The sequence below is a fragment of the Heliconius melpomene genome, chromosome 17 (assembly GCF_056956725.1).
Source record: "Heliconius melpomene rosina isolate 202511_hmr_F chromosome 17, ASM5695672v1, whole genome shotgun sequence".
In the NCBI taxonomy this organism is placed as follows: Eukaryota; Metazoa; Arthropoda; class Insecta; order Lepidoptera; family Nymphalidae; genus Heliconius; species Heliconius melpomene.
Window position 1 is genome coordinate 7,228,237 of NC_140405.1, and position 23,037 is coordinate 7,251,273.

General features: G+C 36.6%; 1 protein-coding gene across 1 annotated transcript in view; it reads right to left on the reverse strand.

The window, feature by feature from the left end:
* The window catches only part of btv (dynein cytoplasmic heavy chain beethoven), a 55,216-nt gene that overhangs the window by 3,666 nt on the left and 28,513 nt on the right, over positions 1–23,037 (reverse strand). Inside the window, exons 30-73 of the mRNA XM_085200097.1 lie at positions 22,821–22,962; positions 22,570–22,689; positions 21,587–21,787; positions 20,979–21,199; positions 20,107–20,289; positions 19,858–19,981; positions 19,659–19,766; positions 19,018–19,171; positions 18,377–18,584; positions 17,878–18,052; positions 17,462–17,605; positions 17,008–17,165; positions 16,505–16,607; positions 16,071–16,208; positions 15,463–15,605; positions 15,067–15,190; positions 14,834–14,947; positions 14,076–14,283; positions 13,903–13,988; positions 13,137–13,274; positions 12,691–12,862; positions 12,232–12,388; positions 11,543–11,741; positions 11,007–11,221; positions 10,779–10,875; positions 10,123–10,259; positions 9,573–9,782; positions 8,332–8,545; positions 8,045–8,145; positions 7,420–7,576; positions 6,959–7,113; positions 6,346–6,533; positions 5,888–5,997; positions 5,492–5,670; positions 5,110–5,221; positions 4,269–4,412; positions 3,930–4,049; positions 3,360–3,552; positions 2,946–3,085; positions 1,960–2,097; positions 1,588–1,686; positions 1,133–1,277; positions 683–906; positions 222–345 (exon numbers count right to left, since the gene is read on the reverse strand). Coding sequence (XP_085056223.1) covers positions 222–345; positions 683–906; positions 1,133–1,277; positions 1,588–1,686; positions 1,960–2,097; positions 2,946–3,085; positions 3,360–3,552; positions 3,930–4,049; positions 4,269–4,412; positions 5,110–5,221; positions 5,492–5,670; positions 5,888–5,997; positions 6,346–6,533; positions 6,959–7,113; positions 7,420–7,576; positions 8,045–8,145; positions 8,332–8,545; positions 9,573–9,782; positions 10,123–10,259; positions 10,779–10,875; positions 11,007–11,221; positions 11,543–11,741; positions 12,232–12,388; positions 12,691–12,862; positions 13,137–13,274; positions 13,903–13,988; positions 14,076–14,283; positions 14,834–14,947; positions 15,067–15,190; positions 15,463–15,605; positions 16,071–16,208; positions 16,505–16,607; positions 17,008–17,165; positions 17,462–17,605; positions 17,878–18,052; positions 18,377–18,584; positions 19,018–19,171; positions 19,659–19,766; positions 19,858–19,981; positions 20,107–20,289; positions 20,979–21,199; positions 21,587–21,787; positions 22,570–22,689; positions 22,821–22,962 — 6,722 coding nt within the window. The remainder of the gene's footprint in view (positions 1–221; positions 346–682; positions 907–1,132; positions 1,278–1,587; positions 1,687–1,959; positions 2,098–2,945; positions 3,086–3,359; positions 3,553–3,929; positions 4,050–4,268; positions 4,413–5,109; positions 5,222–5,491; positions 5,671–5,887; positions 5,998–6,345; positions 6,534–6,958; positions 7,114–7,419; positions 7,577–8,044; positions 8,146–8,331; positions 8,546–9,572; positions 9,783–10,122; positions 10,260–10,778; positions 10,876–11,006; positions 11,222–11,542; positions 11,742–12,231; positions 12,389–12,690; positions 12,863–13,136; positions 13,275–13,902; positions 13,989–14,075; positions 14,284–14,833; positions 14,948–15,066; positions 15,191–15,462; positions 15,606–16,070; positions 16,209–16,504; positions 16,608–17,007; positions 17,166–17,461; positions 17,606–17,877; positions 18,053–18,376; positions 18,585–19,017; positions 19,172–19,658; positions 19,767–19,857; positions 19,982–20,106; positions 20,290–20,978; positions 21,200–21,586; positions 21,788–22,569; positions 22,690–22,820; positions 22,963–23,037) is intronic.

Below are 23,037 nucleotides of genomic sequence, written 5' to 3' on the forward strand. Positions count from 1 at the left end.
TTTACACCAGAGTCTTGTAAATCATAAAGGACGATACATTCTTCTCTTCATGATGGAGTTACATACAAAACAATGGAATTATGTTAGAACATCGTATAAAATATAGTGACAATATTTTTTTATATTACATATATAAAAATACACATGATTTAATGGACTGAAGATAGTGTGGTAAAGAGGTTGTTTAAAGTTCATATCAGAGGGTTGGTTGCAAATCTTACCTTGTAGACCAGCAATAACGTTATCAGTGGCGTTATTTTCCCAAGCGATACGACAATTAGCGGGCAACTCCAGTAGCTGCGGCAGGTCCATGTCTGGTAGAGACTCCAATGCACTTATGTAGTCCTAGTATAAGAACATGCCTTATTTATTCAATAAAGATAAAAATAAAATAAAAAATATTTCAAATCTTTTAAGTTAAGAATAGAAGATAGTTAACTAGTAGATTCCAATATTATAATTAGAGTAAATAATCTCAGTTTTAAAATGTATATTTGGTAATGGAGCTTAAAATAACGGTGTATAAATTTGAAATAAAATAACTAGTCAAGTCACAGTGTGCTAGATCATTATTTTGGCATTAAGCCTCATATGTAGGTGGACAACGAAGTGATTATATAAACGTTTAGTTCCTTTTAAGAAAAAGAATCCTACAAATTAAATTAAAAAGTTAGTTAGGTACATGAAGGCTGGCTCGTTGCGGGACAGCGTCCAGCACGAGCACCGCGTCCCGCAGGCAGCGGGCCAGGAGCGCGCGCAGCACGTCGCGGTCGCGGGCAGCGTCAACACGCGCGGCGTACAGTGCTGCCAGTAGTGCGCGCGCGGCCGCGTCCGTGTGAGAGCTCCGTGCGGCCGCACACGCTGCGCGCGCGTCTCCCCACGACCACGCGTAGTGGCGCGACCAACCTGCGTTATACGTTTATCACATTTCTTTCGCACTATGCTGTATCTTGAATAAAGCAACTTTCAATACACGAAGTGTTGAGTGGTGCAATTTAACGCCGCATTTTGTGATTCCAAATAATCCATTCAGTCCAATGGTCCTGCCACCAGTGGCTATGACGTTACGCTAGCAATAAAACGATCTTACAAATTTCAACCCCAGAATTTATTTGTAAATGTTCATAAATACCTAAAGGTATGTAGTTACGGCGCTCTTGTACGATAGCATGTAGCAACGCGAGGCGCGCGAGCAGTCGAGCGGGAGTAGGGGCAAAAGGCTCGCGCGCCCACGCTGACAACGTGCCACACGCGTTGCGTTTTACGCCCTCTGGCGGCTGAAATAGTATAATATAAATATTTTCATTTCTCATTATAGTCCGCATATAGTATGGTAGTCAGAGTTAATTGTTGTAACTCAATGCTGCACTTTATGTTTTTACCAATGTGATCACACAGTGATCGTTTACAGGCAGACCTGTGCCGCTGCGCCAAGACGGTCAAAAATAGTAATATAAATGTAAGATTACACGCAAAAAACTTATGTAGCAATTGCAACACTAGTGTGTTCCACTCCGCTATGTTAAGATAAAGTCCAAAAACATGTACATATCTAAAAATTTTACATAATTTATCACTATAACTTACCTCGATAACAACATTGACACACAAATTGGCTAACATCGGTGGTATTTCTCTATCTTCTGCAACTATCCATAAACGGAACTCCTCTCCTAATTCATTTTCCTAAAATTTACAAGAAATGTTCATTAAATCTTAGTATAGGTATAGGCTATTTTCTCAAATGTGTCAAGCTTATGAAGTAAATTTCAGAAAACTATTTGTAAAGCAAAAGATAATCTTTGGTGTATCCTTAGTTTTTATTTGTTTTAAACTATTACCTTAGTATTTTCTTTACTTTTCTTTAGTTTTAAACTGATCCGTATGTAAGAAGGTTTTTTAATATTTAGACTATTATTTTTCGTGGCCCACGGATATAACATTTTCAAAACAACTGACCGGATATGTTGAGAGTGATGTAACAAAAGTGACGAGGTCGCGAGTCAGAGGCAAGGCGCCTGCCACCACGGCCAGCCACGCGCGCGCACTCGCCGCCAGCGCTGCGGCCCACGCCTCACGCCCTTCCTCAATGTGCACCTGTGTACGTGATATAAAAATCAAATCCCAATAAAAATAGAGGCGTGTGATAAGTTTGACGTGTCTTTCTGACGTGTCTTTCTGACGTGTGTTTCTGTGCTGTGTAAATGTAGTGTAATTGTAAACACTTGCTTAGACGTCAACTTATATCCAAATATTTATTTATAAAAAAATGTGAACATAAAAAATATATTTATTCAAGATCGATATTATTTAATAAAAAAACCAAAGAATGTGAAAACAATGAACTAATCCTGAATGCGGGTAAGACAAAGGTTCTAGTATTTGAAAGAAATGAAGAACAGAGGGAATCCAAGATCAGCGTAAATGGTAAGATATTAGAACAAGTGAATGAATTAGTATATCTGGGAAGTATGTTCAGTAGGGATGGAAGATACGAGAAGAATGTGAAAAGGCGTACTGCTGCCGATAACAGGGTTAACGGTGCCTTAGCTACATTGATGAGACGGCGAAACATAAACACATCTGCATGTTTGGTCGTACACAATGCAGTGCTCGTGCCAACGATGTTATACGGCATTGAAACGTGAGTATTACAGAAGAAGAATGAAAGGAAGATGAATGCTGTATGCATCTATTCGCATTCCCTACAAAGAGATACATACAATGGTACCTAGCATTCTGTACTAGAAAGGCAATTCAGTGTGAAAATGAAAAAGAACCTCAGATGGATTGGGCACATACAACGAATAAGTAATGAAAGATTGGCAAAAAAGAATTAAGAAGAAAAAGTGAGCGGTAAGAGGTTAGGGGGAGATCTCGGTTGATCTTCGAAAACACATATCAAAGATACTGAAGCAAGGTCCGAAGGAAGGAAAAAAATATACCGTAGTAAGAGAGAGGCCTTGCGACCGCGCGTGTGTCGCGAGCATGTCAACCGCGTGCGGCGCCAGCAGCAGCGCAGGCCGCGTGCTTCGCGACCAACGCGCCGCGGCGCTCAATGGCTCAGAGCGCATGGCGTTCACACCTGCTCATACACACATATATTACAATTAGCAACATTAGTTTATAGAGAAATAATTACAACTTACATTTACACTTTTTGTGCGTATATACTCATTTTGTATATAATATTTTTTCTGTGCTATACACATATAATACTAATTTTCAGTTTTGTTTTCTTATTTCTACTGTAAGTTGTTACATTTTACAAAATTTTAGAACCCTTTGAAAATAACTATGCAAAAATATATTTGCATTACAGGCACTTCCTAGTAAAAAAAAATATGGGAATTTAGTACCTATAACTTCATCAACAAATGCAATTATTGCTCTATAAGAGCTTTCTGGACGCAACGCCATCACCGCTAAGATTTTCTCGAATTGATTAATATTTAAACCACTGATCGAGTGTAGCTCCCCAGAATTTTGAAATTCCAACCACATATCTGGCTTCTCGAGAGAAAGTCGTGAAAAGAAGTCTTCATCTTGCATCTGCAAATAACAACGTTAAACTTTGAGATGAAAAAGTTGTCTTGTTTTTTCTCCTGTATCCTGTATATAGCCGGGTAGGCAGAGGGGACCTAGTGTAAGACATTTTGTTTCCCACGCATCACCTAGTGTAAGACATTCTGTTTCCCACGCATCACTCAATTTTCGAGACATTGCGTGACGGAACTCAAAGCAGCGCTTTATCTTCTTACTTTAAAGAATGAAGAGTGGGGACATAAAAACTTATTAATTTCCTCGAGTGGAAATGAAATTCCCGATCTTTACGTTTTGCAGTCAGATGTCGCTTGTTGCGCCACGACAGCCTTATCAGATGTTTGTTTCATTATAACACGTTCTATTTTATATAAAGTCTTACAAACCTTTATTAGCGTTATTTTCTGCAAGCAATCACCTTTTATCCAATTGAATTTATTTTTTATATCCATTAAAATAGCCTTGTCTTCCATTATATTGAAATTTCCAACAAACAACTCCCAAAGCTGAAACGAAATGTTTATGTTAAAAAATTGCTTAAGTATATAAAACGTAAAAAAAAGAAATTTGTTAATTTTTGCTTATCTATAGATAAAAAAATATAGATATTGAAAGGAAAAAAATCCATAACTTCTGGACAGAGGAAATTATTGAAGTTGAAATTTAGCATGTATGTGGAAAGTTATATAAATATTATTTTAGCATACCTATGAGAAAATAATTACCTTTTGCGGTATAATATCATCGTACACACTATGTAGCAGATACATAACTCCTATATATTTATCTTTTTTATGTAGACTTAGTAGTACACGTTCAACTATTTTTCTTGTGAAGTATTTTACGATCTCTTCATCATTTATAGACTTCTAAGTTAAAACAAATATTTATTAATAAAACTTATAACGTTTAATAAAAGTATAAAGGATAAAATATGTTTAGAATTCATTCGTTACTGTTGCCCTGCATGTTATTTCTGTTGAGAATTTTTTCAGATAAATAAGGGGTAAAAAGTGGGTCAAAATAGCGTTGCAAAACGTCACAGCAAAAAATAGCATCAGCAAACAATAAATAAATAATATAATTTTAAATCGCCTTCGAGAAGGAAACGAATTTGCCATAAATCGACATTAAATACAAGAACTGTTATTTCATCCAGAATTTAATGGGATGCCAAAATATAATGACAATTAATAAAATATGCAAGTTTTGTCCAAAAAACTAGTTGTATCGCCTGTATTGAAATTCTCCGAAAACTTACAGTTAGGTAGGGTTGACATTGGTTTTTTCGCAAAATAATAAATAATAAGTGAAATGGTACTTTTTATTCATTAGTTGTATTTATTTGCTGATGCTATTTCCGTCTCTTTGTGATTAGTGTTTGTAAGTTCAGTTTAAAAGTAGAGGGTCTTTGTCATAGCCTCACCGGATAAAACGTTGTTACAAGTATTACAGACACTAGATTATTAGCGTTGTCGATACCACTTGTATAAATCAATTATTAATTGTGAAAAAGGTCAATGTTATAATATATATATAATACTATAAATTAGTTTAGAGTGGTACCCCAGTGGCGTCGATAGCGGCCACGTACACGTCGCGCACGTGGTCGAAGGGCAGCGCCAGCAGCGGGCGCCGCGCCGCCAGCGCCCGCACCGCCAGCACGAGGCGCGCACATCTGCGGGCACACAGCTGGGCGTTGTAATATAGAAAAGATTATATATTTCATTATAAATTTCGAATGTTCTAACCATTATTTATTTTGAAAGCTGTGATAATATTTATTATTTGCAATAGAAATGCTTAGAAAAATGTTATAAGCTACGTTCATCGTCTTGTCTTCAATACATTATAATATACATTATAACAATTTAAAACAAAAGTTAGAAAAATATAATATACAAGGAGTAATTCATTATGAAACTATAACAATCCCTTCCAACTCTACCTGCTAGCACTCGCCTCGTAGCGTGCACAGGCGTCGCGCGTGTCGCGTTCGATGGTCGCCGTGGCGTCTAGCGCCGCACCGATCGTAGCACTCGTGCTCTGCGTCTTGTTGAGAGACGAGAGAAGGTTCGCGTCGTTTAAGATGTCGCCGTTGCTAGACAAATCTCTCAGTAGATTCTCCTACGAAAATTATTATTATTAAAATTTTATAGGACCGTTGTGGCGTGGCTGCACAATGTTACAGCTGTGGGTAATCATGATTCCTATTCGGATGAATTGTTTTCACCAACCAAAGTGAAGTCTTAAAAATTGGTGCTTGGAGAACAGAAAGGTTACGGAAAGATTATCTTTATATTATCTATATAGATAATATATAGGCTATCTTCGTATCGCTTACCTGTAACTCGTGTTGCTGCTGTTGTAGTGTCGCTTTTGTAATTTTAATCTCTTTGGATTTTTCATTCATTTCAGGATTTTGTTTCTGCATAGCGTAGTGTATGAGTTTATCTGGAAATGTATTCAATGATTAAATAGGAGGATGGAGGAGTAAGAGCGTTAAATGGGTATTATTAATGTCGTGCATTTGTAGGGGACGTGGCCTACACTATTTAGCTAGAGATTACCGAGTTGAGAATAAAATAGTTTTCCAATAAAAAGCTTCTTTATTGTTTGAATAATGAGTATGCTAATGAATGCTACCGGACAGTATGCGCTCCGAATAGGCACTGCCTTACAATATTAGCGCCTGGAGTGTCAAAGGCTTCATCCCGTTGTTCGGTTACATTTGGACCGAACAACATGTGTTAATCGCCATTCGGGCGGTGTATCCGTGTCAAAGAGTAGGTAAAAGCGTACCGACAAGCGAGTGGTGGCGAGCCGTGAAGTGCAGCGGGGCGAGTCGCGCGCGCACATGCGGCGCGCTGCGGGCAGCGAGGGAGGGCACGTGGGTGGCGATCACCGCGCGCACGTCCGCATCGCGCACTGCGCACCACCACCACTCATCCACGCGCTCCACCTCCGTTATGATTAATGTGCGGCCTAATCTGTGTGTCATATATATTTATTTTTATTATAAAAAAATGTGTAATTTTAAAGTTGTGTATATTTTCTCCTTATTCATAGCTTACCTTGTATATGAACCTCCATAAAACTGAAGATAACAATTATTAGTATATAAGTGTAGTATTTATTAGTTATCGTCACTTTTATTACTTATTTAATTCTCATTTTAATTATTCATCACCAGTAATGGATAACAGTGCATTACTTTTTAAATTTTAAATAATCTGGACATTGCAAGTTAATGAAACCGCTATAATATGCTATTAAAACTAATTTATTTAAGTTATTACGCACATTTAATACGCGCAATACCTTCCGAACCGTTTTTTGTTTTTTTTTGTATGCCCATACGGCGGTTCAAAAGTGCTTATCATATTTTCTGTAAATAAAGTACAGTCTAATAAACCTAGCAGCACATTGCAGGGCGGTGTGCAGGTGGACCCCGTGCGCGGGCAGCGCGTCGGCGGCGGGCAGCGCGGCTCGCAGCCACGTCAGCGCACTGTCCGCGCCCTCCTCACCGTCCACCACAAGCGGGGTCAATCCACACCCGTGTTCTACGTACTGAATTACTTTTTTATTACTTTTACGATGGTGTATCCCGTATATATGAAGGGTACGCAAAGAAAATCTAGTGTCAAAACGCTCCGTTGTTCACTCGCCACATATTTTTTTAGACATTACGTATTGAGCGGCGGAACTTTGTCGTTATCAGAGCGAGCGGAATGAAAATATCAAATATTTCATTTTCTCGAGTGAGAATCGAACCCCCCGCGACACCTGTCGCGTTTACAGTTGTACGCTAGCGTTCCTGCACCACAAGAAGTCTCATTGACTATTCTCATTTTACATTACAAGTTAATATATTACCTGGTCGATGAATACAGCATTTTTGATAGCCGACTGGTCCAACGGCAACCCATCAGCTTCCCATTTTAATAATTTTTCAGGTGTCGTTAAAAAATTTATTATAGAAAATGAATTATCCTCATATTCAATTAACGTACACCACTTAGACACATATTCTCTGAAAACATTTTTCTTATACATATATAACGTCAAATTACATGAATTTTGTACATAACTAGTACAGCGCGCAAGGCTAAAGCTGAGCTTTGCATTTATAGGTTTTCTTAAGTGTAAGTTAATTCATTAAGTATTTCTAAATACAGAGCCAATGAGTGTCTTTATTTATTTAATTTTTTATATAAATTTAAAAAATCCGTCAATTCTTCAATATCCGACATTACATCCTCGTAATTTTCACAATGTGTCGTGTGTCGTTTGATTTAATAATGACTAATATCGTTATATCGAGAACTGACTAATATTCGCGATTTCTTTTTCTTTTCTACTGCTTGGTTCTGCTCATATACATTTTTCCATTCTTCTACAGTAATAGTGCCAATTTTATGTTTAATTTTTAATCAACCACAAAACACACACAAATGTCAAACTCAGCGTAGACCTCGCGGACTATATGTAATTTTTTTACCTAGACTGTGGTTCAGTGAGATCAGGAAGAAATATCAGATATCCAGCTGCTAACAACGATCTCTGACTTAATTCTAATATTTCGTGAGAAATATTTTGTAACTGAAATAGTTGAAATTTTATTTAGATAAAATGTAAAATTTATGCAATAACTAGAAAAGTAGATAAATTATTCGAAGTAGAGTATCTTGAATAGATTTTCGAGGACCCACTTGGGTAATGTTCAGTACGGTCATTTCTGAACATTTACGCAATATTCACTTGGATATAAAATAAAAAAAACCTTACATCTCGTTCCCAGTCTGCGGATTCGTGCGCGAGCGCGCTCAGCAGCGCGGAGGCGGCGTGCAGAGTACGCGCGGAGGCGGCGAGACGCAGCTCGAGCGCAGCGGCGTGGCGCGCGTGCTCGCCCAGCGCGGCTTGCAGCGCCGCCACGCGCTCCGTCACCGACGCCAGCCCGCTCTCCAGGGCTGACACTGACGCTTTGGCCTCTTCCAGGTTCCTGTGTAATTGTACTAGTTTACATTCAATTCAACTTCTCCAAACTCCAACAACAAAAGTCTCCAAACACATAACCATAAATTGAATATCTTTATCTATTTCCTATCCTACCGTTTTCAAATCCTCCTACCAACTTGTGTTGATGTGTTTGTGTAAAACCTAAAGTAAACAAAATAATTAATACTTCGTCACAATTATAGAAGTAGTGTAATTTTCAGATCTTCTATAACACTGCTTTTAACACAGTTATGTTAGTACTAATATTTTAATAGTTAAAATAGGTTCCAGGTTCTCTCTCCCCGCACAATGCAGGGAGAGAGAACCTGGAAATTTAGATAGATAGATAAAAATCTTTATTGCACACTTAAAAAGATACAATACAATAAATTCTAAAAACAAAATGTACAAAGGCGGCCTTATCACTACAAGTGATCTCTTCCAGGTAGTGGCGTAGCTAGAGGGGTGCGAGCGGTGCGGTCGCACCGGACATCAAAAGGAAAGGGGCATCAAAGTCGACAATTATTTTTTTTAAAGGTAGCCAATATCACATTTTAGTGTCTGACACTTGATCTACGTAAGAGTAGAAGACACTTTGTTTTTTTTTAGACCTTAGACCATTTTAAAGGGCATCAAGTCCCCTAAGCCGCACCGGGCAGCAAATACCCTAGCTACGCCACTGCTTCTAGTCAACCTGATTCCGGAAGGATATAATTAAAAGTACGGGCATAATGCGGTGCAAAGTGACGCAAAAAATAACTAAATAAATAATTAAGAAACCAAAGAAATAAAAGTGTGTTCAAACACTCGATGCCATTAAGACCATGATCCTGTCTGCCTGTCTTCTCAAGGCTTTGCGTGATGAGTGGAAGAACTCAACGACGCGCTCTACCGCGTTATCAACAACATATTAAATAATTAACTCTCTCAAGAGGTTACAGGAATCAAATGATTCTATTTTCACGCTTACGCCTGTGCGTCGCTATAGCTTAGTGACATACATTAAGTACACAGTATGCAGTAGTACGCACTGGTGTAGTTGTCTTTGCTGAAGCTGCAGCGGGCGCACGCGGGCAAGCGCGCGCGCGTGTACCAGGTTTGCGCGCACCCAGGCGGCAAGGGGCGCGCACGCCGCGCTGGCGCGCCGCGCTGCCGCCTGCTCGAACGACGCACCGCGCCGCTCCAGCAGCCGCTCCACTGACTCCACCACCTCCGGGCTTATTTGACTCGCGTCCAAGCACCTATGGTTGTTACTATATTTAAAGGTTTCTTATCACATTGTAATGGAAAACTAGATAGATGGATAAAACTAATTATTACATACGTAAACGATATTTCACTTGCCGGTAACCTAGGACATAAATATTTAAGAAAGAATAGTATAGGTTACTATAATAGCGCACAGAAAAAAAAACATCGATCGATCTTGTATTATAATTACCTGCTGCCCACAATTTCGTTGTTACAAAGTTATGGATCTTACTTATTTCCGTTTACCACACATTGTCGAATCTAATTGTTTGTTGCGCCAAACAAATATTTTTTATTGTAATGAATTATTTAAAATATATTTATCAAAACCTAATATCCTCCTTAACGCCACGTTTAGAAAGGAAGCTCTTCATGGAGTGCCACGAGGTGTCTGCGATGCCCATGAGCCTCAGCACACCTTCTAACACGTCGCGCACTACATCGGGCGGAGCTCGAAGTGAACGCACCTACACAATATTATATATATATATATATATATACAGTAGACATTCGATTATCCAGCCCTCGGTTATACGGATTCGCGATTATCTGCACTATCAAGCGCGATAATTATTTTATACAACCTACACAATTAAACCTAAGAATATTTGTATGTACGTAAATGCATACGTAATTTATATACATCGTATGTTGGAAAATGTTAAAAACTTCTTAATAAACGTTGATTTTCGTCGATATGTACATATTTGTTTTTAATAGAGATATAACAATTTTGTGCTACATATGCACAAAACCAGCTTTTCTTTATAGATTCCATTATTCGGATTTTCGATTATCCGAATGACTAATGACAACAATTAGTCCGGTTAATCGAGTTTCTACTGTACGTACAGACAAATAAATTAAACCAGTTATAATATTTTAAATTAACAAAATAAAACACAATTTATAATTATATTTATTATTAATTTTGATAGCCCAAAATATACTAAAATATATTTAAAACACAAAAATATTATTCTTACTTCACTTAAGGCCTCAGGTCGTATGTCTCCAACGGCCGCACGTGCTGCAACTATAACTGGCTCCACTGATGCTAGCTCTGCTTCGATTTCTTTTTTGCTATATAACATTATAATACCGTGAAAAGGGGTTTATAATTTATATAAAGACAATTATAAATATTTGCATTATATTTTTCAAACAGTTACAATAATAAAATATGATTAAATTAATGACATGTACAAAAATACCGTATTTGTAGTTTCTCATTTTCCATTTCAATAGTTTGTTTGAGATTGTGCATTTCTTCCTTCTTATCGGTGTTGGCACGTACTGTGGCGCCTATTTGTTCCAGGGCGTGATTAGCCTTAGCCTGTTCCTCTGCGAGAGCAGATTCTTGTACTGAGGCCTCCTCTTGTAGAGACGCGACTGATGCACGCGCCTGTTTTAGCGCCTCTACTCCGGCCTAAGCAGGTGTGATTAATTAATTTAAATTAAAAATATAAAAAATAAATAAACTAAAAAAAAAACTAAAAAATAAAAATGAATAAAATAAAAAAAATATAAATAAACCAACGGTGATACCACTGTTAAAAGTTGGTGAGGTGCGGAGATCCTTGTCTAAATTAAGCTAAATTTCAGTGGATACTTCTAAAATAATTTAATCCCGCGACAGGAATCCAACCAAAAACCGTGGCGTTTACAGTCAGAACACAGTGCCACTGGGCCACGACGTCCTGTTTTAAGGTAGATTTCATCATTTTAATCAATGTTTGTTTAAACTTACTGATAAAGTATCCTGTCGTCGGACAAGAGCTTGTTTTTTTGAATTATAGATATTATAATATGTCTTAATAAAGTACATATATCGAGCCGGTACACATCTACTCTCTATTTCCAGGCTCTCGTAAATATTAATAAATCCCTCTATGGGTAAACATTCAAGTTCTTCCTTGGACATTGGCTGCGGGCTTTCTTTAGACAATCTAAAATATAAATGTGGTAAGTGACAAAGAAAAATACAAACATAGGACATGATTAGATGCTATGAGTTCAGATTACTGTATAATAGCATCAAAATATTTATTTTATACATAGAATGGAATAGAAATAGAATAGAATATTTATTTTATAGATATATTATCATAACTCAATAGTTTTGTAAAATTTTGTTTATAGATAGATCTTGTTTTATCATAATTTTAATATCAAAGATGTATATAAACATTGTATACTGAAAAATTACGCATAACTAAATAAATAATATCTTAATTAGTAGTTATATGAGATATATTCTTTTTAAAAAACCAGTAGCAATCTCTTTTATGTACAAAAAATTTAGACAAGCAGTTGTCTAAAGCTTTATACACATATGTAATATACATGTATATAATATGTTATATGTATAATTAAATATATGTTTAACAATCAATTATATAACAATCAATAATCATAAAAGCTTATATAATAAATAACCTCTGTATAACAAGTGTGGGTATTACGCGCAATGTCTTGCGCGACCAGGGCGCCAGCCAGCATAGGCGGTGACGCAGCATCGGCTGCGCGTCCCATAGGGAGACCAACGACTCCTCCTTATCCAGGCAAATCATTATGCCGAGCTTGTGTTTGGCGGCTGTAATAAATAACGTTTTTCCTCTGTTCTAAATATCATTCATCACCTGTGACCTAACATCTGTCATCCGTGACTCACCAATCTAGCAATCAGTATCAGATATGGTCGATGAAAGACTGGATAATAAGCACCGTCATAAATGCTTTAATACAAAACAAAGGCATCGTTGTTCTCCAAAGAGTTTTTTCATCGTTAGAAACAGCCAAGTGACAGGATTTAATGAGAGAAGCGACCAAATGCACCGTACATTGTATATAATAAATAGACAGATTTAAATTGTATATCTTTTATTCTTTACTTACTTATAAAAGATTGCGCATTTTGTGCTAAATTTATCGGTATGATTTTTGATGGTAAAGCGTGTACCGAGTCCGCCTTTAAAAAAGCTTCAACATACGCGAGCCAGCCCTCAGTGGCAACCCCCTCGCCAATCACCAGCAATGTGTGCGTACCTTCACTTGCAGACATCAGAGCCTAGGCATTGTTAGTTCTATGTTAACTATGTTGAGATAACATCTATACTTAATTATTATTATTATTATATAGCATAGTAAATTTATTAATTATAAAAAATATATAGAGTTAGTACTTCACTATCTATATCACATTTAATACAATCATATTGTGAGTCAAAATTATTCTACAGCAACAGTAAAGTTTTTTTCATCTTTAGCCCCTTTAGATAGTTAAAGCAAAATAGTTCGCATTAATAATCATGATAAGATATAAACTAACAGATAAGTATTACATTTTTAAACATATTCAGGAAGTGTTGGCGCTGGTCGGCGAGCACCAGCGCGGCGGGGAGCGCGGCGCACACGAGCCTGGCGGCCGCGCGCCGTCCCGCACCCGCACTGCCTACTAAGGCCACTACACCGCCGTTCAGCTAAAATATTGTGAATAAAATATTACTACTAATTGCTAAATAATTATTTACTGTGTTTTTTGAGTTAGTAACTAACTAACAGGGATGTTCTATGCACAAAGTTGGATGATGATTATTTAAAATAATTTTTATTCAAAAATTTATATATCAAACATAAAAATAGCTACACACTTATGTACACATACTTATATGCATAATAACATAATTAAATATATAGATAATATTATTACTTAATGATGTTCCTTTTTTTGTTGGTTTATTTATATTTACTCACTGACATATTTTACAGCACGGACATTGCATCCGAACCTTTTTGAATTTTATTTTATAATTATCCTCAGCTACACAGTATGGTATACACCATAGTAAAGACAGAGAATGCCAAGTGTTAAGACATTTCCTTCCACACTTTCAAAATTTTAGCTTAATTTGTATTACATACTACTACTATTCGGAAATTCTACGATGATTTTTCACATATAAAGCAAGCAAGCTTTTGAGGCATTTAACTAACCGATAATATATACAAAATATTTTACATTATTATTTTACGTTTTTGTAATTTATTTTACACAACTATTATCAACATGTCAAACACAATGATTACACACAGACATAAAACACATACCGTTATTGCTATTATGGGACATAAGACTGACAGTTCATCACACACTTCTATTCCAGTGTCGCCGAAAATGTGATCATCGTCTATTACTAAAAAAGAAGTATATTGTGAAATTAGTTACTAACAACTATACAATAGTATCAAAATAGAGATAAAATGTCAAAATATTAACTTACAACACTGATTAATAAGCTTCTCCGTACTTTCATACCATTCTTTATATTCAATTAGTTCCAAGTATATACCATCACCACGTAGCTTGGGCTTAAAGTAACAACCATTACTAACTGGTAAATATTTATTCACTATTAAATTATATTGATTCCTATCATTTTCAGTTGTTAGCCTTTCTCCAAAAAGCGCCCTTGCTTCTGCATTTAGCGCCTGGAAACATCAATGTTAAATAGTTATTAACAAAAATATATGGCCGCAAGGCCAGTTGTGACGCAGGGGCCCAAGTGTGTGTCTGTAAGCATGACTGGTCGTGGATTCGATCTCACCTAGAGTAAATAAAGTTTATATTACTATTTTCATTTCTTCGCTCTGTTCCGCCACTCAACACGCAATGCCTCTAGAATTCGGTGGAAAATGGGGAACGGAGTATCTCAACACTAGGCTCCCTCTGCCTAGCCCGCTGTTTGCGAGATACAGCGTGAAGAAGTTTAACTGTTATTTTGAAGCCGTCGTGGCGTAGTGGGATAGCATTTGGCTGTAAGTCCTACAGTTGTGAGTTAGATTCCCATTCGGGGAAAGAATTATTTTCGTGTTCTAGTGCTGGCAACAAGAGAAAGCGAGTATGTGCGTGAGAATATAATAATAATAATTTTATTTCGCACACATAGTTTTCTATTCACAGGAAGATTTAGTATAAATTATAAATTTTTGGAATTCCAAAAGATTTTACTTCTATTATAATGTTAAACATTAACATTACCGTCAAAACTTCCCCTGCATTAGTTGGAGAATACCATTTTATATTTTCACACCATTGTCTAAGATGTGATGCGTTCCATTTATAATATGGCTGTGAACGGAAACTGTCCTTTACCTAAAATGTATAATAATTATTTTTAATTATTTTTAATTAGTTTTAGTAATACGTAAGAGCATTTTCATTACTATTTTATTTGCTTTTGTAGTAAGTGTTTTAAACAAGTTTTAACTTACCTCTTTATAAAAGGATAAAATATTATAGCTTAAGTTTAATAAATCTTGTTCTGTTGAATTACAACCAACATTTTCTGATAGGTAGTATTTAGATAGTTCTAATAATTCATCTTCTTGGGGCTCCCTATGCAAAAATAATTTGATATATATGTCACAATTTGTGATGTGTAAAATAATGTTATTATTTATTACATTTCATAATATCTTAATTGTAATAAAAAAGTAGTAATCATACTAAGTATAATAATATCATCTACTTTTTCTTTCTATTTCAGAGAGATAGATTTTCCAACCAACCTTCCTCTTGCTCAGCGCGCATACATGCGCTACCAGTCACTCTTTTTGCCAAGTACTACGCTCGTCTAAGTGCGATTTCCACTTTAGCTGTTTACTTACGGTAATATTACTGGATATAAAACAGCTGAAAGTCTGGCCGATGGGAGAACATTGGAAGCTGTCGCCACGATGTTGACGCGTCCAGCGCTATACCACTGTGGCCCACTTTCTTCTACCGCCCAAAAACCCTGTTGCTGTATTAACTGAAACAGGTCGAGCAAATTCTTTTATAATTGTATTTTACTAATTGTTAGTTTACTTAACTAATTAGTAGATTTTTAAATACAAAATCCCATTTAAGGATACCTTAACCGATCGACAAAATCATCTATACATACTGGCTGTCAGTCACAGGGGCACAAGCGTGCGACTGTAAATGCGACAGTTTATGGGTTTCGATTCCCACTCGAGAATATGAAATATTTAATATTGTCTTTCCCCGCGCGAGGAGCGCGGCGATGTGTTCATCCATTCACAATGCCCCCAGAATTTCGCGGCAGGTGTACGTCGTTACTACTATGTTCTCAGGTTTCCTCTGCCTACTTTGCTATGTACGAGATACAACGTGAAGCTTAGAAAATATGTTAATATTAGACTATCATTGTAACAACTGCTGGTAAATTCCTTACGAATAAAAAATTGTTGTATAAATCTGAAATGTTGCATACTTGCAATACAAAAGAATGTATTTGTGAAGAACCCCACTGATCCGTGGCGGTACGATGCAGTGACCGCAACAGTAGGGTACGAGGAGCCTCCGCACCTGCAGCTACGCCACCGCTTCCAGAACTACTTACTGCATTCTTCTGTAATAAAAAAGACAAGCTTTGATACCTACCAGCGTGAGCCAATCAAAATATTTTTTGTCAGTCAGACGCTGTGCTGCTTCACCACCATAAAGTGTTACTCTCGTAAAAGGTAGAATGGAAATAGTAATATCAATTTGTTGCTGATACAGACTAACTATTCCTGTTTTACATGTTAGAATATAGTACATTTCTTAAAAATAAAAATAAGTTTATTTTTATATTTAGAATAAACATTATATTTTTTTTTACGAAATTGACTGCAATCAAATTAATAAAAAAATATCATTACTCACCCGTTTCAATTCTGCTATTATATCAGATGGCTCCAGAATAAAGGTGCAATTAATTACTATAACTGCAGTATTGCTTTCCTTCAAAATGTATTCGGCTAAAAGGCTAATCGAAAATAGTTTCATATTAGTTAACATGCATGTATGCCCTGATTATAACTCTTAATTTTACAATAAATATGATTTAGAGTTACAACCAGGGTCGCAGCTAGAGTTCATTTAAGCTGTGTCTACACTAACGACGGAAGTATGGTCTTAATTTTGTAAATATTGATATTCTTAAATATGACAATAATATTAAAAACTAAGCCCCTTTTATTTCGCAGACTTTACAAAATTGTACAAAACTGTTAACTCAGGTACACACAGTGAATACAACATTCTAACTATTCTAGTAATTTATCTAAATAGTCATAACAAATATTCTTATTTTCATTTTAAATTATTTTAAAACAAGTTCCCTATGTACGAGTTCTTTAGCTAAAACTCTGGTTATAAATAGTTACTTCTTAGCGCTAGCATCAGGTCCGAGAAGGAGCAGACCGCGGGCGGCAGCGAGCGCGGCGCGCAGCGAGGGCGCGCGGGTGCGCATACGCGGGGAAAGCAGCAGCGAGTCGGCCCACTCCGTGTCCACAGTTTGTTGTAGTGGCGAAGGGAGCTCAACCTGCATTATTTTTTATTTTTAATGAGTTGTTCCACACTAAGAATTGAAAAATATTTTGGATAATTTAAATGTTCTTAATTTCTGTGGGACTTGATTCTGTGACACTAGAAAGAATCCAATAGATACAGATTCGAGTCCCGTTACGTAATTTTTTTATTATTTACTAATGTAGTATAAATATAATGTAATAAAATAAAATAATATATGGAAGGTTTGGGTTTTAGTATTTTGAAAATGTATTTTAATATAATGATATCAATGTTAAGGTTTAGTACTAGAATGAAAATCTTACTCGCCTCCTCATAAAAGATTTCATTAGCATTACTCTTTAGCAAGCCCATAACACTGTGTTGAACAGACGACCAAACAATATCTTCTGCATTAAAATTTGAATAGGCTTCTTCTATATTATATTCAAACTGAGCTATTATTTGCTTTACCTAGAATGATTATACAATATTCATGTTAATATTTTATAAATTATTATTATTATATGTTATGCAACCCGTGGCACAGCGACAGTTGTAAATTCGATTTCTACTGGGCGTAATGATTTATTTGCCTTTTCTTGCGCTGGTAAGAAGCGAAGAATAAAGCGCGGCGTTGAGTTCCAATAGTTAACTGTCTCGAATATAGGGCGGAAAGTGGACAACGAAGTGTGTTCAGTTTTTAACAGTACCAATATTATTAGCAGTTATTTTATATAACATACCAACGATATTTCGCAGTTCCGTATAATTACATCGGCTTTATGTGTACTTATCCATTGTACGCTCTTTCTAATAATTTGGCTTAAAAGTGAAACCGCCATTTTTGCGTTTTCATTTTCATATTCTTTTTTTTGTATCCAGCTTTCTAATATTTCTTCTGCACAATGACACTCATTGCTATAAAAAGAGAAAGAAATTTAATAACTAACATTTGTATAATTTATTCATCAATTTGTAAGCAATACAATGCCGAATAATAAGCTGATAAACGCGACGATTGTGGGTTCGATTTCCACTGGTAAAAATAAATTATTTTCCTTTCCTCGCTCTAGTAAGTTGAGTTTTCCCGCTCAACACGCAATATTTCGAAAATTGGACGGAAATTGGGAACGGAGTATTTCAATATTGGGTTCTCTCTACTTACCTCGTCGTATAGAAAATACAACGTGAAGCTAAAACCAATAGTTCATGCGCAATATGCGGAAAGACGAAAATTAATACCTTAACAATATGATACCCATCCTTGATATAGTTGCAGGAGACGCATGTTCTAAGCTATGGGTTTCAAAAATAAAATTAACATTTGCTCCAAATTGCACTCTCCAGCCAGAGGGTAAAGTTAGTAGACGGTTATCGTCTAGCACCGAATTAAGAGCCTCGACCCATTCGGGGTCAATGTCACCGTCGCACACCACCCACGACCACACATCTGTAAGTAAACAAGACAAATATTCAATATTCAATACATCACACAATATATTGAATATTATATAATTATTATATATTATTAAATATTCAATATATACAATTTAAAAAATTGAAATGTTCACTTATAGCATGTACAAAAGAACATATTTTAAGTAACAAATAAAGACTAAGTTCTTATTTAGGTCCTAAAACAAATAATAACGCAATACAAAAATATGAAATGTACATATATATTGGGAGTTAACGTAGAGCAACGGCCCATAGCTTTAATTGACGCGACAGTTGTAAGTTAAATTCTCACTCGGGAGAATTATTCTCTTTTTCTCTCTCTCTCGAAAATTGGTTACAGTAGAAAACTAAGCTTCTGATCACTAGGCTCTTTCTACCTACTATTAACTAAAAAAATATATATGTATGTATGTATGTGTACGCACCGTCAGGTTGCGCGGCCACGTCCTGCGCCACGGCGGTCAGCACGCCGTCGCTCCAGGCGCGCGACGCCTGCACGCGGCCCAGCAACCAGCCGCGCGCCTGCGCCTTGGGCGACACTACGTACTCCACCACACTGCGCCCCGTGCGCTGTAGCGCCTGTGACACCGTTCACACATAAAGCCTTATCTACGATCTATCTTAATATTACTATTATGAAACATCTAATTTTTTTGTATGTAAGGGATAAGCTCGTTAAGTTATTGAATCGTTTTTTTTTTTCGAGCAGTGTTAGCGTCATAAATTATACAACATTACGGTACAATCAATATGAGAGGCGAATAGGAGGTCGGCTTTTAAACTTCTTAAGAAAATAGCGTATAACAATTTGTTTTTCTCACATTTTTCTGCAAATAATAGAGGAAGCCTAATGTTAAGACAATCCATTCCCATCTTTCTGTTCGATGTAAAACTAAATCTTTAATTTATAGATTGCTTGGTGATTAGTAGTCACGATGTAATTTTCCTAAGTCAAAACTCCTCCGAGTGGAAATCGGACCGATAGCCAATGCGTTCATAGCGCTGTGCTACCAACGATTCAATACTTATTTAAAAATAAAGAGACAATATTTAATTTAAAACTTACACTTTTTAACAATTTTCTGATGGTACTTTTTCCTGAACCTGGAGGACCCACAATTGCTACCCCCATTCTTTGATGTAATTGTTCATATAGCTCCATGCATTTTTCAATCTAAATTAATAAAGAATAATAAATAGTACAACTGTAATTTGACAAAAAAACTAAGAATTAAATTATTTTCATAGAGAATCATCAATCATACCTGAAGATCAATTTTTACAAAGCCTAGTTCAACTACCGATGTTTTTAAAGAAGAATAGACTAGGTCTGTGGTGCTTTCTTCTTCTGGTATTTCAGCAAATACCATGCTTAAAATGTTTTCAAATCTGTAACGTTTGGAAGCAAAAAATCATAGATTTTTTATACTTAAATCAATTTATACATAACAACATTTATACATAATTAACATGTTAAACATAATTAACATGTTAAATTTTTTAAATAAGTTTACCTCTCAGCGTCCTCTACAGTCAATTTCGATAGATTGTTCAGTCTCAACACGTGCCTGAGCACAGCACGCTGCGCCGCCAGGTCGCGGGGCCCGCGCGCTTCGAGCGCCGCAGTGCAGCTGCCCACTGCCGACTTTAGTGCGCGGAGGCCCCAGTCGTAATGTCTTTGATTACTTAGTAGTGTGCTGTAACAAATTTGCCATTTGTGAATATATAGTAATTATATTGAAATTATTTTTTGGTCTTGTTTTTGTGGTCAAGACGGGTAATGTGACGTCACACTTATTTTTGTAAATAATTTCAAAGTTTCATTTTAAAGTTTTTACTTCTTTGTTTATTGTGCTATTTAAGATATTTTTGACAGTAGTATTAATTTTCTAGTGTTCTTTTATTAACGTAAAAAATGGTCAATAAAAAATTGTTGTTTGGTTGTGAAAATTTACAGGGTGGAATTGTCAGCACCACTTTAAATGAAACCATAGTTTTAACTACTCTATAAAAGCCTAATATAATTCGAAAAAAAAGTAATTCACAAAAATGAAAAAGTTATTTTTTCAAACAAAATAAATAATAAAATTATCGTTTTATAATAAAACGCCATTTGTAAAGTATAACATGGGGCACGCATACACTTACCTGTCAAATCGGCAACGTCGTACACTTATGTGTGCGTCACACGAAATACAGGTATGGATAAAAATCGTGAAATGAAAAAAAAATCCTACGTCCAAACTGTTGAGGTACCTTGATTAATTTCTTAGATTTGGGTTTGAAATATATTACCCTACATGCAGTTTCAATAAAAGAAGCGCTGCCTCTTCCACCCTGTATAAAAATCTCCCTATAGAGCTGCTAACAACATAAATAACTCGACCTGGCCAAAGTGAAGACATGGTCGAGGTCAGCGGCAAGGGGCCCGCAGTGCGGCGAGTGAGCAGCCAGGAGGCGCGCGGCCAGCAACGAGCGCGGCGGCGGGCGCAGCGCCAGCGGCCGCAGCGCGTGCTGCAGTGCCGGCGGCAGCGCGCGCCGCCCGCCGTATCCGCGCCCCAGCGGGTTCATGGTGGCCGCCACGCCGCACCACGATGATACTACGATCTAGTCGCAATTTGCTACTTTATTATTACTATTGTATGTAAAGCATGAGCTTAGTAGTCGTTACACCTCATGGTGATTCTACCTCCTAGTACCGTATAGCATTGAATAGGCACCAATAGACAGAAATTAAACATTTTAAGCCTCATTTGTAATGCAGTATGTTTAGTGATAAGATTTCATTATGTATTCAATACCTGTCGGCTGTCGCGTCAAAAACTGTCGATTTTACAGATTTCAGCTTTTCCAGATGCAGTTCCATTGATATTAATTATTTTTATTTACTAGCGTATGAAATACTAAGCACTGCATTGTGTTCCACCACCTGACACACAAATAAGGCGGTACATGCGAAACGTAGTGTCGTAACACTATTACATACGTACGTACCCGTTTCCCATTAAGCACGAGCGCCGCCTCATCGCCGTCGCAAGTGCGGGCGGCACGCGCGGCCTGCAGCAGCGCGGCGAGCTGGTGCGAGGCAGCGGCGAGTGCGTCCGCGGAGAGACGGTTAAACTCGTCAAAACACCCCCACGCGCCGCACAACGCCACGCCGCTTAGTAAACGACCCATACATTCCGCGTCCATCGCCTGAAGTACACAAAGTTTATGTTCAAATATTATTAAAAAAGCAGCTTCATGTTTTTTCCCGCATAGCAAGGTACCCGGTGTTAAGACACTTCATCCCCCAATTCTGTCTTTTCTTTACGAGACCGTGCGTGTTGAGTAGCGGAACTCAAAACCGAGTTTTGTCATCAGAGTGAGAATAGAACTAGAGTGGAGATCGAACTCACAACTATCACGTTTACAATCAAACGCTGTCCCATTGAGACACGATGACGTTAATAGTAGTATCTTAAATTTATGTCGTAGATAAAATGATTTTGCAAATATTGTTTTTAAATGAGCATTTATTTTTTTACTAAAAATCCATACAAAGAAAGACAGACGATAGTTTTACTTGTCATTGATAATTATGCTAAAATATCATACACACATACATATGTATGTAATAGAATAACGCTATATGAGGTTTTATTTTTACACTTTATTCTTATTCACTACAGATCTGCTAGATAGTATTAATTTAGCGTCACGCTGTATCCCGCATAAAGCAGGATAGGAGAGATCTTGTGTTAAGACGCTCCGTTTCCCATTTTCCGCCGCGCTTTGTCTCATTTGATTTCCTCAAATAGGAATCGAATCCACAATCTGTAACGTTTAAAGTCATACTTTGTGCTCTTGCGCCACGACAGGCCTCGTATTTTATTAGAAGGGACATCATATTATAGTACTAGAAACAGTTACTAGCATTCATCAGCAATTTCAATAAATAAATACGAAACATAAAATAAAGATAATTCAGAACTTACTTCATCACAGTTAAATACGAGTACAAGACGTCCAACTAAAGCTCCCAAGGCTTTCACTGATTCAGTTTTGCCTGTCCCGGCTGGTCCAAACGGATTTCCTACGAATCCAAGATGTAAAGACTGGAAAAAATATAAATAAAATACAATTATTTTTTTATTTTCAAAATAAAAGTACTTCTGGTAGTTAGATAATTAATCTTATTATAATTAAATAAATGAAACTGCTAACTACTGAAACAAAGGAGGTGTACCTGAGTCAAAATAAGAAAACTTTCATCAGTAGTTTCGGTTCGTACAAATTGTCCAGTATTTACACCAAGGTATTCATAGGAGTAAGATATCTCGGCTAGACCCATTTTTATAACAATTTCTTTAGAATTCAATAAGTAGAATCTGAAATAAATAAAAGAAATTTATTTAAAAACAATTAAGCAGACTTCATAAGTATCCGTAAATAACCTACACTAA